Source organism: Macrobrachium nipponense, chromosome 7 (assembly GCF_015104395.2).
Source record: "Macrobrachium nipponense isolate FS-2020 chromosome 7, ASM1510439v2, whole genome shotgun sequence".
In the NCBI taxonomy this organism is placed as follows: Eukaryota; Metazoa; Arthropoda; class Malacostraca; order Decapoda; family Palaemonidae; genus Macrobrachium; species Macrobrachium nipponense.
The window spans coordinates 103,557,748-103,572,330 of record NC_061109.1 but is presented as its reverse complement, the minus strand read 5'-3'; the positions used below and the strand labels follow the sequence as shown (position 1 = coordinate 103,572,330).

Genomic DNA, 14,583 nt, shown 5'->3' with positions numbered 1-14,583 from the left:
AGGGACCATTCGGTCCCTATCACCTGATTCCGACGGCTGAGCTTGTCTGCCACTACGTTCCTCTTGCTTGGAATGTAGCAAGCTGACAGCTCTACCGAGTGAGCCATGGCCCACTCGTGCACCTGCAACGTCACCTGGTGCAACGGGAGGGACACTAGGCCCCCATTTGTTGACGTACGCCACTACCGGGGGTGGGGGGGTTGCAAAGAGGCACTCCTCTTACGAGCTTCCCGTCGTCCAGCCACCAGGCTAGGTCCTGCCTCACATCCTCCGTGAGAGACACGGGGAAGTATGGCGGGTCTCTTGCCTGTGACCAACACTCCTTTAGCCTCCACTGAAGAGACCGCAGGTGAAGACGCCCGTGAAGGACTAACTTCTCAAGAGACGACGGGTGACCAATCATGACCTGCCACTGCTGAGCTGGCTGCTTCTGTAGGGACAGGAACCGTCCAGCTGCCTCCCTGAACCTGCTTATCCGCGAGTCTGCAGGGAAGACTCGTCCTGCTACCATGTTGATAAGCATGCCCAGGTACTTAATCCTCTGCTTGGGCTCAGACTTCTCTAAGTTCACCACGATCCCAAGATCGTGGCAGAGCTCGAGGAGTCGATCCCTGTCCTGCAGCAACTGCGAGCGGGAGCTCGCCAGGACCAACCAATCGTCGAGATACCTCAGAAGACGTATTCCTACCGAATGGGCCCAAGCCGACACCAGCGTGAACACCTGTGGGGCGGTTGAGAGACCGAAACAAAGTGCCCTGAATTGGTACACCGTCCCGTCGAGGATGAAGCGGAGGTACTTCCTGGAGGACTGATGGATGGGTATCTGAAAATACGCGTCCTTCAGGTCCACAGAAAGCATGAAGTCGTTCTCCCTGATGGACTCGAGCACTGAACGTGTCGTTTTCATCGTGAACCGAGTCTGGCGAACGAATCGGTTCAAGGGAGAGAGATCTATCACCGGGCGCCAGCCCCCCGAGAAGCCCGGAGACTGATCCCATACGATCTCCACAGTTCGTTTGCTCAGCATGGCCTCCACTTCCTGCCGAAGCGCCACGTCCCTGGCAGAACCGGGGACGTACGTACGAAGATGGACCGGGTTGGAGGTGAGGGGTGGCCGCGACTTGAAGGGTACTAGATACCCCTCCCGAAGGACATCCACTATCCAGGTCTCGGCTCCATGGCATTGCCTAGTTGCCCAATGGTTTGCCAGGCACCCCCCCAAATTCCAGCAGCAGGTGAGGGGGAACGGTGTCCCTAGCGTTTCCCCTTCTTCGACTTCTTCCCGGATCCTCCTCAAGAGGAGGAGGACTGGGAGGAGGGCTGACGATCGCTCCTTACCGAAGAAGTTGAAGGCTGGGTCTTTCCCCTGGGCTTCGACGAGGCCGTCGTCTTAGCCGCAGAGGAAGTGCTAGCTAAGCTCTTGGGCTTAGCCAAAGTGGCTCGAGGCTGCCCAGTAGCCTTCGAGACTGCCTGGTGGACTAGACGGTCACTATCCTCTGTGAGCCGTTGTTCCACCGCAGCGTCCACCATCTCTCTAGGGAAGAGAAAGGAGGAATCCAGCACCGGTCCATTCCGAAGACCCAACGCCACCTCACGCCCTGCTGACCATGTCACATGAGAGAGGACTGCTTCCCTACATCTCAAGACCAGGTTGGCCCACAGGTTGGCTGTCTGGTGGGCCAGGTAGGAAATCACCCTACCTCCCCGAGGAGGCCGCGACCTTAGACACTGTGAGGGACCACAGGTCTAACCAGGAGACTGCTTGGAATGCTGCCATGGCAGTTGATTCCAGCGCCAGTGCCTCTTGCTGCGGGAACCAGAGGTTCTCTGCCAGCAGGTGTTGAAGAGACACCCCCGGACTTAGCCTAGCCAGCTCCGGGTTAACCTGTTTGGGTGGCAACGGGTCCTCCGACGGCACATAGAAACGCCTCTGTCGTGGTAGAGGGAGGGGGAAGGAGCTTGTACAACCTGCCGGACCGAAGCGATCCCTCCTGTCTGGAGACAAGTGAGTCCACCTGGCACAGTACACTGTTCGCCAAGGCTTATCGGGGTAGACCCACCGTCGTCCTGGGCTCCTCCTTAGGACCCCAGAACAACTCCAGCCTAGATGTAGGCTCGGAGGACGGAAGCAACGATCCTTCCCTAAGGTCATTGTGCTGACGAATCAGCACAATTACCTCAGCAAAAGACCTCTGGATCTCGGGAGTGAGTGCATCCTGAGGAGATGGACTGTCAAGCCCATCCAAAGAGAACGCCTCCCGAGACCCTCCTCTTTCCACAGAAGGAACCACAACAGACCCCTCACGGTCTCCTCCAACCACTTGGGCGTACGATCTGGTCGGTCCTAAGACCGTGCCAGGCTTGTGCTTGTAGGCCCTCGTGGAGGGACTGCGAGAAGTGCACTTCTCGCGGTCACTCCTGATCGCCTCGCTCCTCCCGGTGTAGCCTGAGGAAGTTGAAGGGATCGGAGAGGAAGACCTGACGCTCCCCCCCTGCCTACCAGCAGAACCGGTGTGCTGGGGGGGCTGCAAGCGATTGCCAACCCACGGTGACGATCGAGCTGCAGGCCTAGTTGCGCGGCTCCCCTGGGGGAAACCGCTGGATTGAGAACTGTGACAACGGTCCCGAGCGTCAGGAGAGCTGCTGCCAGTCCCCCTATCCGCCTGGTACCAGTGGGAGCGGCGGTCAGGAGACCGGTAGAGTCCACAATCGCGGTGGGAGCGAGGCCCGTCCTCACGGCGCGTCACGGTGCCTGGACCAGCCGAGGCTGGTCCTGGCTACCGGGGGGACCTCTTCCTTGCCTCAGCCCGCGTCAGTCCAATGGGACCGTCGCGTCGACCCTGGGTACCGGCAGATAGCCACATGAGCGATCGTTGGCCTGGCAGGAGTCACCTTGGCGACCCCCACCAGTCTTCCGCTCTGGCGGCGAGCAAGCTCGGCTGCCTGGACCCTGGTTGCACAGTCACCCGTGGGCGACTGTACTCTTGGTACCTCTCGCGAACGAGAGGCCGAGACGGTACCTGGCGCCAAGGCTATTAATGAAATTAAAATGGAGCTGCTGCAGGGCCTGATGGAATTCCTGCTATTTTGTTAAAGAAAGTAGTTCATTCTATCGCAAAGCCACTTGCAATATTATTAAGACAAAGTGTAGATACAGGCAAGATTTATGATGAGCACACAAAATTAGCATATATTACCCCTACTTTCAAAAGTGGATCAAGACTAGAGGCAAGTAATTATAGCCTGTGAGTCTAACATCACATATTATGAAAGTGTATGAAAGGGTAATGAAGAAAAATATTATGAAACAATTAATAAAAAATAATTTGTTTAATAAAGGACAACATGGTTTCGTACCCGGAAAAGTACACAAACCCAACTGTTAGTCCACCGTGAGAACATATTCAAAAATATGAAAAGCGAAATGACAGATGTGGTTTATTTAGACTTTGCAAAAGCTTTTGATAAAGTAGACCATAATATATTAGCGAAGAAAATTAGAAAACACAATATCGTGGATAAAGTAGGAGATGGTTAAAATTAAAAGAATTTTTACACAACAGAAAACAGATAGTTATTGCAAACGATGAGAAATCGGATGAAGTCAAGGTAATATCCGGTGTGCCGCAAGGTACGGTGTTAGCTGCAATACTGTTTGTTATTATGATTGAAGACATAGACAATAATGTGAAGGATTCGGTAGTGAGTAGTTTCGCAGATGACACAAGAATAAAGTTAGGAAGAAATTAACTTGTGACGAAGATAGGAACCGCTCTACAAAGAGACCTTAACAAAGTATATGATTGGGCAGAGGTAAATAGGATGGTATTTAACTCTGATAAATTTGAATCAATAAATTATGGAGACAGAGAAAGAAAGCTATATGCATATAAGGGACCTAATAATGAGACCATCACAAATAAGGAAGCAGTTAAAGACCTTGGTGTGATGATGAATAGGGAACATGTTATGCAATGATCAAATAGCAACTCTGTTGGCAAAATGTAAAGCAAAAATGGGAATGTTGTTACGGCACTTCAAAACAAGAAAAGCTGAACACATGATTATGCTTTATAAAACATATGTTCGTAGTCCCACTTGAATATTGCAATATGATATGGTACCCACACTATCAAAAGGATATTGCAGCACAAATAGAGAGTGTACAAAGGTCCTTTACAGCTAGAATAGAAGAAGTTAAGGACCTAGACTACTGGGAAAGACTACAATTCTTAAAATTATATAGTCTAGAAAGGGAGAAGAGAACGCTACATGATAATTCAGGCATGGAAACAGATAGAAGGAATAGCAGAAAATATCATGGAACTAAAAATATCAGAAAGAGCAAGCAGAGGTAGATTAATAGTGCCCAAAACTATACCAGGAAAAATAAGGAGCACACAGGACATTAATCCACTACGCACCAGCATCGATAATGCAGCGTCTATTCAATGCGTTGCCAGCTCATCTGAGGAATATATCAGGAGTGAGCGTAGATGTGTTTAAGAATAAGCTCGACAAAATATCTAAACTGCATCCCAGACCATCCAAGATTGGAAGATGCAAAATATACCGGAAGATGTACTAGCAACTCTCTGGTAGACATTAGAGGTGCCTCACACTGAGGGACCTGGGCACCCGAACAAGATGTAAGGTCTGTAAGGTAAGGTAAGTGGTAAGGCCAGGTGAGGAGGTACCGGTGGTAGCCGATACCCCTCCGGTCCCAGTCTTCTTCTTCCTTGCGGAAGGAGAGACGGGCCCCGTTCCCAAAGGAACAGGAGGACCAACAGAAGCCCCAACTGTCCCACCGGAGTGGGACAGACCCTTAGAGGTCTCAGAGCGAGACTTCTTAAGGGGGGGAAGGAGGCTACCTTCTTCCTCGGCTGTGGGGCCTTGGAAGTCGAAGGGGAAGAGGTGGCAGCAAACGACGACAACACCTTCCTCTTCTTCCTCTTCTTCTTCGTCAGCTTCCCTACGACCACCGTCAGGTCATCCACCCAGGACGGAGCCGGGGCAGTTGCCGAAGCAACAGGGCCCGGCTGCACCTGTCCAGAGGGACCTGCGGTGGGGGCAGCAACACCACGGGCAGGAACGACGGCGGCAGGGACTAGCATAGGGACAGCAGGCACAGGAACAGGAGGCGGTACAGGAGCCAGCGCCATCCTGGGCACTGGCGGCAGGTCGAGTGGAGAGCTCTTGGGACACTGGAAATCAGGGGCTGGGCGAGAGCGGCGAAACCAGGCGGCGGGGTGACGTCCCTCCTCTGCAGACCCAACAGCGGAGCCTGCACTGCAGCTGTCGGGGTCACCATCGTAACATGCTGGTGAGGAGGGGCAGCATAACCTGGCGTCGACACGGTGATAGTCGTACACGTCACAGGTCCATGGGTCACCAGCCTGGATCCCTGCGCAATGTGGTACAGCAGCCCCTGAATGCTTGGTGTCCCCTGGAGCCCCAGCGAGTGCCAGACCTGGCTGAGATCGTCCCCCGCAGCAGGCTTTCCTGAAAAAGGAACAGTCGGGTTAGTGGGGGGGATTACCTCTCACCAAGGGGGGGATAGATCCCACCCCGAGCGAACGGAAGACCCCGAGTAAAGTTGGATGTCGAAGTGCCTCGCTCCCTCCTCCACGCTCAACTGATCGAGGCAGAAGGAATGAGACACGCCCCCCGAAGGGGAAGGAGCCATACGTGGGAGCTGCGACGGAGGGAGGAAAGAGGAAGACGTGTCCGTGACTAAGGGAGTCGCTGGAGAGCCCTCTGATGACTCCTTGGCCAGTTTAAGCGCCTTCTTCCTCCCCTCATAACGCTCCCACTGCTCCTCCGACCAATGAACACATACAATACCGAGTACAAAAATCATGGGGATCGACATCAATCAGAGACCGAAAGGCCCCACACTTACGGCCCTCCATGCCAGGGCACAGTCTGCGGGTGATGGGGGGGCAGGGGGGTCCCTCCGGCTCGCGGGAATCCATTTCGCAATCCATGAGCAATAATCAAATACCAAAAAAACACAGTACTCAAGTTAATCCAATCAAGCACTCAGTAAAAGGGAAAGTACGGAAAAGCAACTTCACGAAGGTATGAAGAATCCTCTAGCATACGACACAGGCGGGCAGAGCGGCAAACAACACATCTGACACCATGGGCGGCCGAAAGCAAAGTGGAGCTTCACCTCCCAGTTGGCCGGGACACCCGACTACCGGACAAGCAGTTAACTATCGAACCTCCTTGTTCAAAGCTTATAACCAGTTCCAGCTGCCGCTGATTACATTCGCTATTGTTAAAGGATCAAAGGTTTGTATTTCGTATCAGAACAAATACATATGCGAATTTGAGGTAAAATATATTAATCAAGAATTCACATTTCTATTCGCTTGATTACATCGTAAATTTCAGGACTTATATCTTATAAGACAAAATAGTTTTAGTGCAAAAATCAGCCTTCTAACTGTCAAAATTTGAAATTTATTTGCAAACGTTACATAAAAATATACAGTAATACTTCGGGTTACGAACCGATTAGTATACGAATTTTTTAACTTACGAAGTGACGCCCTCATTCTGGAATCCGAATTTGGCTTGGAATATGAATGTGCGAATTTCCATCATGGGGGGCCACCTGCATTGTTTACATCGGACATCGGATGAGCATGGGATCTGCAAAGGCATTTTTTTTGGCCAAAACTTAACGAGGGTCACATGACTTCCTCCCACACATCCCTTTTCAAACCATAACTCTTTCACTCTCTCGCTGGCGGTAAGATTGAACGCATTTGTCTGTGATACGCTCTCAAATTTGCTTAGTGATTTGCACGTGTTGTGTTTCCGTGATAGTGCTTATACGTTACTATTACTCAAATACTAAAGACAATGGCTCCCAAGATGATGAAGGCAAGCAGCAAGAAGGAAAGCACGAGAGATGATTACGGTCGAAATGAAGAAGGAAATTATCCAAATGCATGATAAAGGTGAGTGCGTGAAAGACATTGCAGCATTCTACAAGTGGTCGCAATCAACGATCTGCACTATTTTGAAGAAAAAGGAAGAAATTAAAGCCAGTAAAGTATCGAAAGGCGTCACAGTATTGATTAAACAACGGCCTCATATTCTCGACGACGTAGAAAATTTGCTCATGGTTTGGATAAACGAGAAGCAGCTGGCAGGAGATTCCGTAAGTGAGAGCATCATTTGCGAAAAGGCTCGTAAGATCTACGAAGATTTAAGTAAAAATATGCCAGGCACATCAGCGGACAGTGAAAAAGACACTTTTAAGGCGAGCCGTGACTGGTTCAAGAATTTTAAGAGAAGGACTGGCATCCACAGTGTTGTTCGGCATGGTGAGGTTGCGAGCTCAGATACGAAGGCAGCAGAGGCTTACATAAAAGTTTAAAAGGCTCATTGATTCCGAGAAATACCTCCCCCTACAAGTCTTCAACTGCGACGAGACGGGGTTATTCTGGAAGAAGATGCCCAGGAGGACGTTCATTACGGCAGAAGAGAAGGCACTTCCCAGTTACAAGCCCATGAAAGACCGTCTAACCCTACTGTTTTGTGCCAATGCAAGCGGGGATTGCAAGATTAAGCCTCTCCTTGTGTATCACTCGGAGAATCCACAAGCCTCTAAGAAAAACAACGTGCAGAAGAAGCTGTTGCACGTTATGTGGTGGTCTAATACCAAGGCTTGGGTGACGAGGATCTTGTTCGTCGAGTGAATGAACGAGGTATTTGGTCCCGAGGTGAAGAAGTACCTCCGAGAGAAGGACCTCCCATTCAAAGCCTTACTTGTGATGGACAATGCTCCTGCCCATCCTCCATCCGTTGAAGAGGACTTACTGGACGAATTCAAGTTTATTGAAGTCAAGTTCTTGCCCCCAACACCACTCCAATACTCCAGCCCATGGACCAGCAAGTGATCGCCAATTTCAAGAAATTGTACACGAAGGCTATGTTCCAGCACTGCTTTGAGGTAACGGAAGGCACCAACCTTACCCTCAGAGTTTTGGAAGGATCACTACTCTATTTACAACTGCCTCAATCTGATTGATAAAGCCTGGCAGGGAATCACCAGGAGAACCCTCAATTCTGCATGGAAGAAACTGTGGCCCGACTGCGTTGCTGAACGAGATTTTGAGGGGTTCGAACCCATTGAGGAGGGGGCAGTTGAAGAGGAGATTGTATCCTTGGGCAAGTCCATGGGGCTGGAGGTTGACACGGACGACATCGAGGACCTCCTGACTGAGCATGGGCAGCAGCTGACGACCAATGAGCTGTTAGAGGAGGAGGGGGAAGACGCTGCATAGTCGCTTCCTTTGAGCGAGATCAAGGATTTTTTGAAACACTGGGAAATTGTGAAAAGTTTTATTGAGAAAAATTACCCGAATAAGGCTGCGTCAGGGCGTGCAACAAATTTGTTGATTGATAATGGGGTGGGTCATTTCTATAAAATTTTAAAGAACAGGCAAAAGCAAGCCTCCATAGAAAAATATTTAATCAAAATTGTGAAAGACGACAGTGTCGCGTAAGCGTAAGATTAGTGATGGTAGTGAACGCTGCTCTCAAGAGAAAGAACTAGAAAGTCTTCCAGAAGTGTTCACGGAGGGAGATTTCCCCCCCAAGCCCTAACCCTCTCCTCCTCCCCCTTCCCCTCCTCCCGTCTCCATCAAGTGCATTTATATTAAATTTAGTGTTTGTATTTAATTACATTCTTCAATTCTATAATTTTATGTAATTCCTACACAAATTTTCAACCTTAGTCAACAAAAATAAATGGAAAAATATGAATTGAAATGGTCATTTATGGTCGGGTGGAACGCATTATATTTGCTTTTTATAACATTCTTATGGGAAAATCCATTTAGGTTACGAATTTCTTAGGTTATGAAGCAGGTTCTGGAACGCATTAAATCTGTAACCCAAGGTATTACTGTAAATGCAAATTTTAGGCAAAATTTAGCGATCAATATATCACATTTCTATCAACTTGATTGCATTGTAAATTTCAGGGCTTATTCCCTATATGACAAAATGTGCAAAAATCAGCCTTCTAACTGTATAGTTTTGTAGTTATTACAAAACAAGTATAACTTTTTCTCTTGCCATTTTCGCAAAACTTAGTGTTTTCAAAAAGAAGTTCTTAAAACTCCAAGGAGACTGAACCAAATACAATAAAACTTTCACAAAGTGCAGTATAACTATATATCTTGTTTTTCAAAGAGCTATATTGATTTTTGAGTGAAGCTTTTTTTTTTGCATATCATTTTCTGAATGTGACACCATTATTTTTTCAGATGCAAAACAAATCAACTTAGAACTCGAATTTCTAAAAAATTCTCTTTGAAAATTTGTTTTGAGTTGAAGAATAAGCAGTGAAAATTTGAAGCAAATCCCTTCAATCATAAGGAAGTTATAAGTGTTTATTTTATAATTGGGCCTTATGGCATAGGTGCCACCCTTGAATGATCTTAGGGACCTTTGAAAGGCATGAGATAACTAAATACAAATAATACCACTATTTACTTGAAAAAAATAAAAACCAAAATCAATACTGTAATATTACAATAATGGTAGCAAAGTAGCAAAATAATTAAACCAATTACCACCTGAAAATACTGAGTATTACAATTATTCATCATTTCACTTATAAATGTGATACAAATGCATACATCTACAGAAAAGCACAAATAATAGGTCACTCACCAGCTGGACTGTATTGAGCAGATGGCCTTGAAATCTTTCCCAAACACACAGTTTATCATCACCTCCTAGGGAAAGTATGTAACTTGTTGTGCAGTTCAAGGTAGTAATAATTCCATCGTGAGCTTGTACACTGAAACAAGAAGCCAATAACGATTTGTGTAGACTAAAACTCATAACTGCCACACAAATGGGAGGCTTTTACAAGCCTAAAAACATTTTTTCATCTGTGAAATCAATCACATTAAATCATTAAGATGATAAGTGAAAACTTTTTGCAACACTGCATTTACTCAAATGAACTTATGCACACATTCCCACATTTTCATAATTTTGTAACTGGAGAAAAACAACTTATGAGTTTCTTTCATCAAAACCTTACAGGCATCTGTTCCTATATATGACTGAGTAAGTTCTTGTTAGGTGTTGATCAGAAGCTGACACCATTATAATATGGGAATCACTGTTATATGATACCTGCTAAATTCTACAGCATTCAATTGCAATACAATGACAGATAGTCAACCCCTTTATCTGTGTTCTCGAGATTCCCAGACTCACCTATTCGCGGATTTTTCTGTGGGACCTTTCTAAAAATTATTCGCTGGAGGAGTCGCTCATTTGCAGGTTTTTCCATTAATAAATATTAACTAATCAGTGTATTTTAATGTTAATTTTATGACTAAATACATTCTTTATACAAAAATGATTTACTAATTTTCAAATAATAATACTGAATAATTCTATATATTAAGTTTACTAAGATTAAATTGTATCATATAATAATTCTCTCTCTCTCTCTCTCTCTCTCTCTCTCTCTCATCGCTCTCTCTCTCTCTCTCTCTCTCTCTCGCTCTCTCTCTCTCTCTCTCTCTCTCTCTCTCTCTCTCTCTCTCTCACTGATATGTATATTTTTTTTACAATAAATAAATGATTTACTAATTTTCAAATAATATTAATGTAAGCAGCAATAATATCAATTCATTAAAAAAAATACTATAGGGAATTAGTAAGATCTTAGTTTATAAATTAAAAAATTATGTAAGAATGAAGGAAATCCCAGTCTTTTAGCAAGAGACTTGGAGAGAGGGGTGAGGGTGGAGCTGTCACAAAAGTCAAGAAACCTGACAGCAAGGGTAAGGGAGTGTTGCATCTTAGTGAGTCTCTAATAATTGCTCCCATCTTCGGATCTAAGGATATACTGAAAAATCTCTCTCTCTCTCTCTCTCTCTCTCGGGAAGTCTCTCTTTAACCAATTGGTATTAACACATTGATCTGTTGATAAACATTCACTAATTACTGTATTATGTTATTTTCATGACTAAATAAATACATCTCTCTCTCTCTCTCTCTCTCTCTCTCTCTCTCTCTCTCTCTCTCTCTCTCTCTCTCTCTCTCTCTCTGGGGAAGTCTCTCTTTAACCAATTGGTATTAACACATATTGATCTGTTGATAAACATTCACTAATTACTGTATTTTTATGTTATTTTCATGACTAAATACATTTTTATGATACAATATGACAAATTTTTAATCAATTTGTATTTTCCATAGATAACAAACCTGTCTTGACAATTGGATAGCTTTCCAAGCACCAGCTGGTAACCGGTTAACACAATCAAAGATTGTAAAGCAAGGAATCTGAGATCTGGCAACTACTGCGCGTACGAGGTGACAGCTGGTCAGAGACCGTGCACCGTACCTTGTGACACTTCAGTCTTTTCCCCAACCCAAGACATATAATAAAAGAGAGAGGCACCTAGAAGTGGGCAGTAAAACACTGAGACCTCAGGTTTGTTACCTATGTAAAATACAAAGTAAAATACAAATAGATTAAAAATTTGTCATTTGTTCATATGTGGAACAAACCTTCGGTCTTAACAATAGGAGACTTATACTACTTGGTGGGAGGTCCAAGTATCCTAAACCGGCTGGGAGTTAACCCGCCTGACCACCCTTCCTAGAAGAACAAGTTCTAAAGAAGGTGGCTCCATGCCTGTGAAAAGCTAGATAAACTGTTATCTAACAACTCAGCCGTCTGGGTTAAAACACAATGATACGTGAGCAGATTCATTACATCTACGGAACCAAAAAAAATTCTGACTGTTCATATAACAAACCATATAGCCACAGGGGTTTGTTACCATTCCTCACTCCCCCTTGCTAGAGAGAGAGGAGAATTCGCTACTGAATAGCGGGTTTGAATATTTCAACAACATAAAGCAAAACAACTACCAGTATGACTACCTTACTCACCTGTATCAGACCAGTCCAACATATGACGTGTCATTCCTCAACCCGCCTGTAGGAAGAAGAAAGGAGCCTAAGATAAAGAAAGAGACCAGCCAACTAACTCATTCTCTCTTCCACACAATCATCATAGGTGAGATACAAAGTTGCCCTATGAAGGGCACTGGGTGAATTACGCAACTTGTTGGGCAGCCACCACAAGACCCAAGGAAAACGTGTCCAAAGACCTGTGGGCAACATCTCTTAGGTAAAAAGAAGTGAACATGGATTGACACAACCAGGTGCCAGCATTCAAAATCCTATGAAAAGCATAATTTTTCTTAAATGCCAGAGAGGAACTTATAACTCTGATGTCATGTGCTCTAACCTGCACAGACTAAATGACAGAACTATCAAGAGACAAGTAAGCCAGCTTGAGCGCCTCACGGATTCATAAAGAAATGGAGTTCTTAGAAACCTCTTTTCTGGACCAACCAGTACTAACAAAAAGCCTACAACAACACCTAGGTCTTAGATGGCGAGTCCTTTCAAGATAGCAACATAGGGCTCTCACAGGACATTGCAAGAGTTCTTGCGGGTCATTGTCTACAAAGTCATTCAAAGATGGAATGGAATAAAAGAGGCAAATCTATCGTCATGCACTGAGGGATTCTGGGTCTTGGCCACGACTTCTGGGACAAACTCAAAGGTCACAGACCACCAACCCCTAGTATGTTTCACATCATAACTCAATGTCAAATCCCTGTCTGATGATTGACGCAAGGGCTTGAATGGAGCTTGAGTAAGACCTCTCAGGACAGGGGAAACATCCCATGCTGGAGGCTTGAGTTCCCTTGGAGAACAGGTCTGCTCAAAACCCCTGAACAACAAAGAGATCTTCCTGGATGAAGAGATGTCTATACCTTTCTTACGCAACACCAAACCTAATGCTGCTCTGTAGCCCGACAGCAGGCACAGAAATGCCCCTTTCTCATCCTTGAAAAAGATAAAAAAAAAATCTGGTATATGCTGGACAGAGGTTCTGAGTGGAGAGAAACCCCACTGATGACATCAATCACCCACTCTGGACCGTGGTCTCGCCCAAGTGTTTGCAGATCGTAGAAGACAATAACAATTCTGAAGTATTTTAAGCGCTCGGCGAAACCCCCTGAATTTCATCAAGACGATTATCGGGTGGTGGTCTTCCTCGATTCCCGTAGAAATCCTTGATTCCCGTAGAAATCGAGGAGGAACAGGTAAGATACTTCCTCATGGACGTGGACATATGTCCAGTAGGACCCGAAGGTGCTCCAGGAACACAGTCCCCTGACACTGAATCCTACAGAGAGCACTCTGCAGGATCCCTACCATTCACCTCGCCCCTCCCGGCGTAGCCATAGGAAGAGAGGGAATGGGGAAGGAAGACTGGACACTCTAAGAAAACGTTACCGTCTGGAGAACGTTTCCCCGAAGAGGGTTACGAAACTCGTACTGTAGGCGAAACGTCTGCCACCACCGTGACCGTCATCTGGGTGGGGCTCAATGTGCACCTGACAGAAGAGAGCCGATACCATCCTTCGACACATCCCAGTCCTCGTTGAGGCCGAAACCTCTCAAGAGGACCAAAGGGGGAGCTCACACTGGTCTCTGCGTGCGCAGTCCAGCGGGACCGTCACATGAACAGCGGTGATGGTCACTTTGCGAGTCTGGGAAAGCGTCATCGTCCCAGTCAGCCGTCCCCCCCCCCACCAATTATCTCCTCCAACCACTTGAGCGTATGATCTGTTCGGTCCCAAGACCGAACCAGGCTCATAGGCTCTCGTGGCCAGACCGTAAGGAGCACACTCCTCACGGTCACTCCTATTCGCCTCGCTCCTCCTGGTGTAACCACCCAAGGAGGTTGAAAGGACAGGTGAAGGAGACCTGATGCTCCTACCCTGCCTACCAGCAGAACTGGTAGGCTCTGGGAGGTCTGCAGGCGATCGCCAACCCGTGGTGGTGATCGAGCTGCAAGTCTGGAACACCGATCTCCTTGCGGAGAAGTGCTGGACCCAGGAAGGTAGCATCGGTCTCGTGCATCAGGGGAGCTGCTACCATCTGGTCCCAATGGGAGTGACAGTCGGGTGACTGGTAGTGTTTCAACGCTCCTACCTTGCCTACCAGCAGAACCGGTAGGCAGGGAGGACTGCAGGCGATTGCCAACCCGCGGTGGTGATCGAGCTGCAGGTCTGGAACACCAATCTCCTTGCGGAGAAGCGCTGGACCCAAGACGGTAGCGTCGGTCTCGTGCATCAGGGGAGCTGCTACCAGCCGTGCAAGCTGTCTGGTCCCAATGGGAGCGACGGTCGGGTGATTGATAGCGTTTCAATGCTCCTACCTTGCCTACCAACAGAACCGGTAGGCTGGGAGGACTGCAGGCGATTGCCTGGTAGCGTCCACTATCCCGGTGCGAGCTAGCACTGTCCTCATGACACACCACAGTCCCAGAAGCAGCCAAAGCTGTTCCTGGAGACCGGGGGGACCTCTTCCCAGCCTTGCCATGTGAACGGTCTGGTGGGACCGTCACGTCAACCCTGGATACCGAACGATTGCTACCCAAGTGATCGCCAGTCTGGCGAGAGTAACCTGAGCGACTCTTACCACCCTTCCGCTCCGTGC

At 47.1% G+C, this 14,583-nt stretch overlaps 1 protein-coding gene across 1 annotated transcript in view; it reads right to left on the bottom strand.

The window, feature by feature from the left end:
- The window catches only part of LOC135217178 (sterol regulatory element-binding protein cleavage-activating protein-like), a 184,931-nt gene that overhangs the window by 17,263 nt on the left and 153,085 nt on the right, over nucleotides 1-14,583 (bottom strand). The window contains 1 exon segment of the mRNA XM_064252899.1: nucleotides 9,700-9,829. Within this exon segment, the coding sequence (XP_064108969.1) occupies nucleotides 9,700-9,829 (130 nt within the window).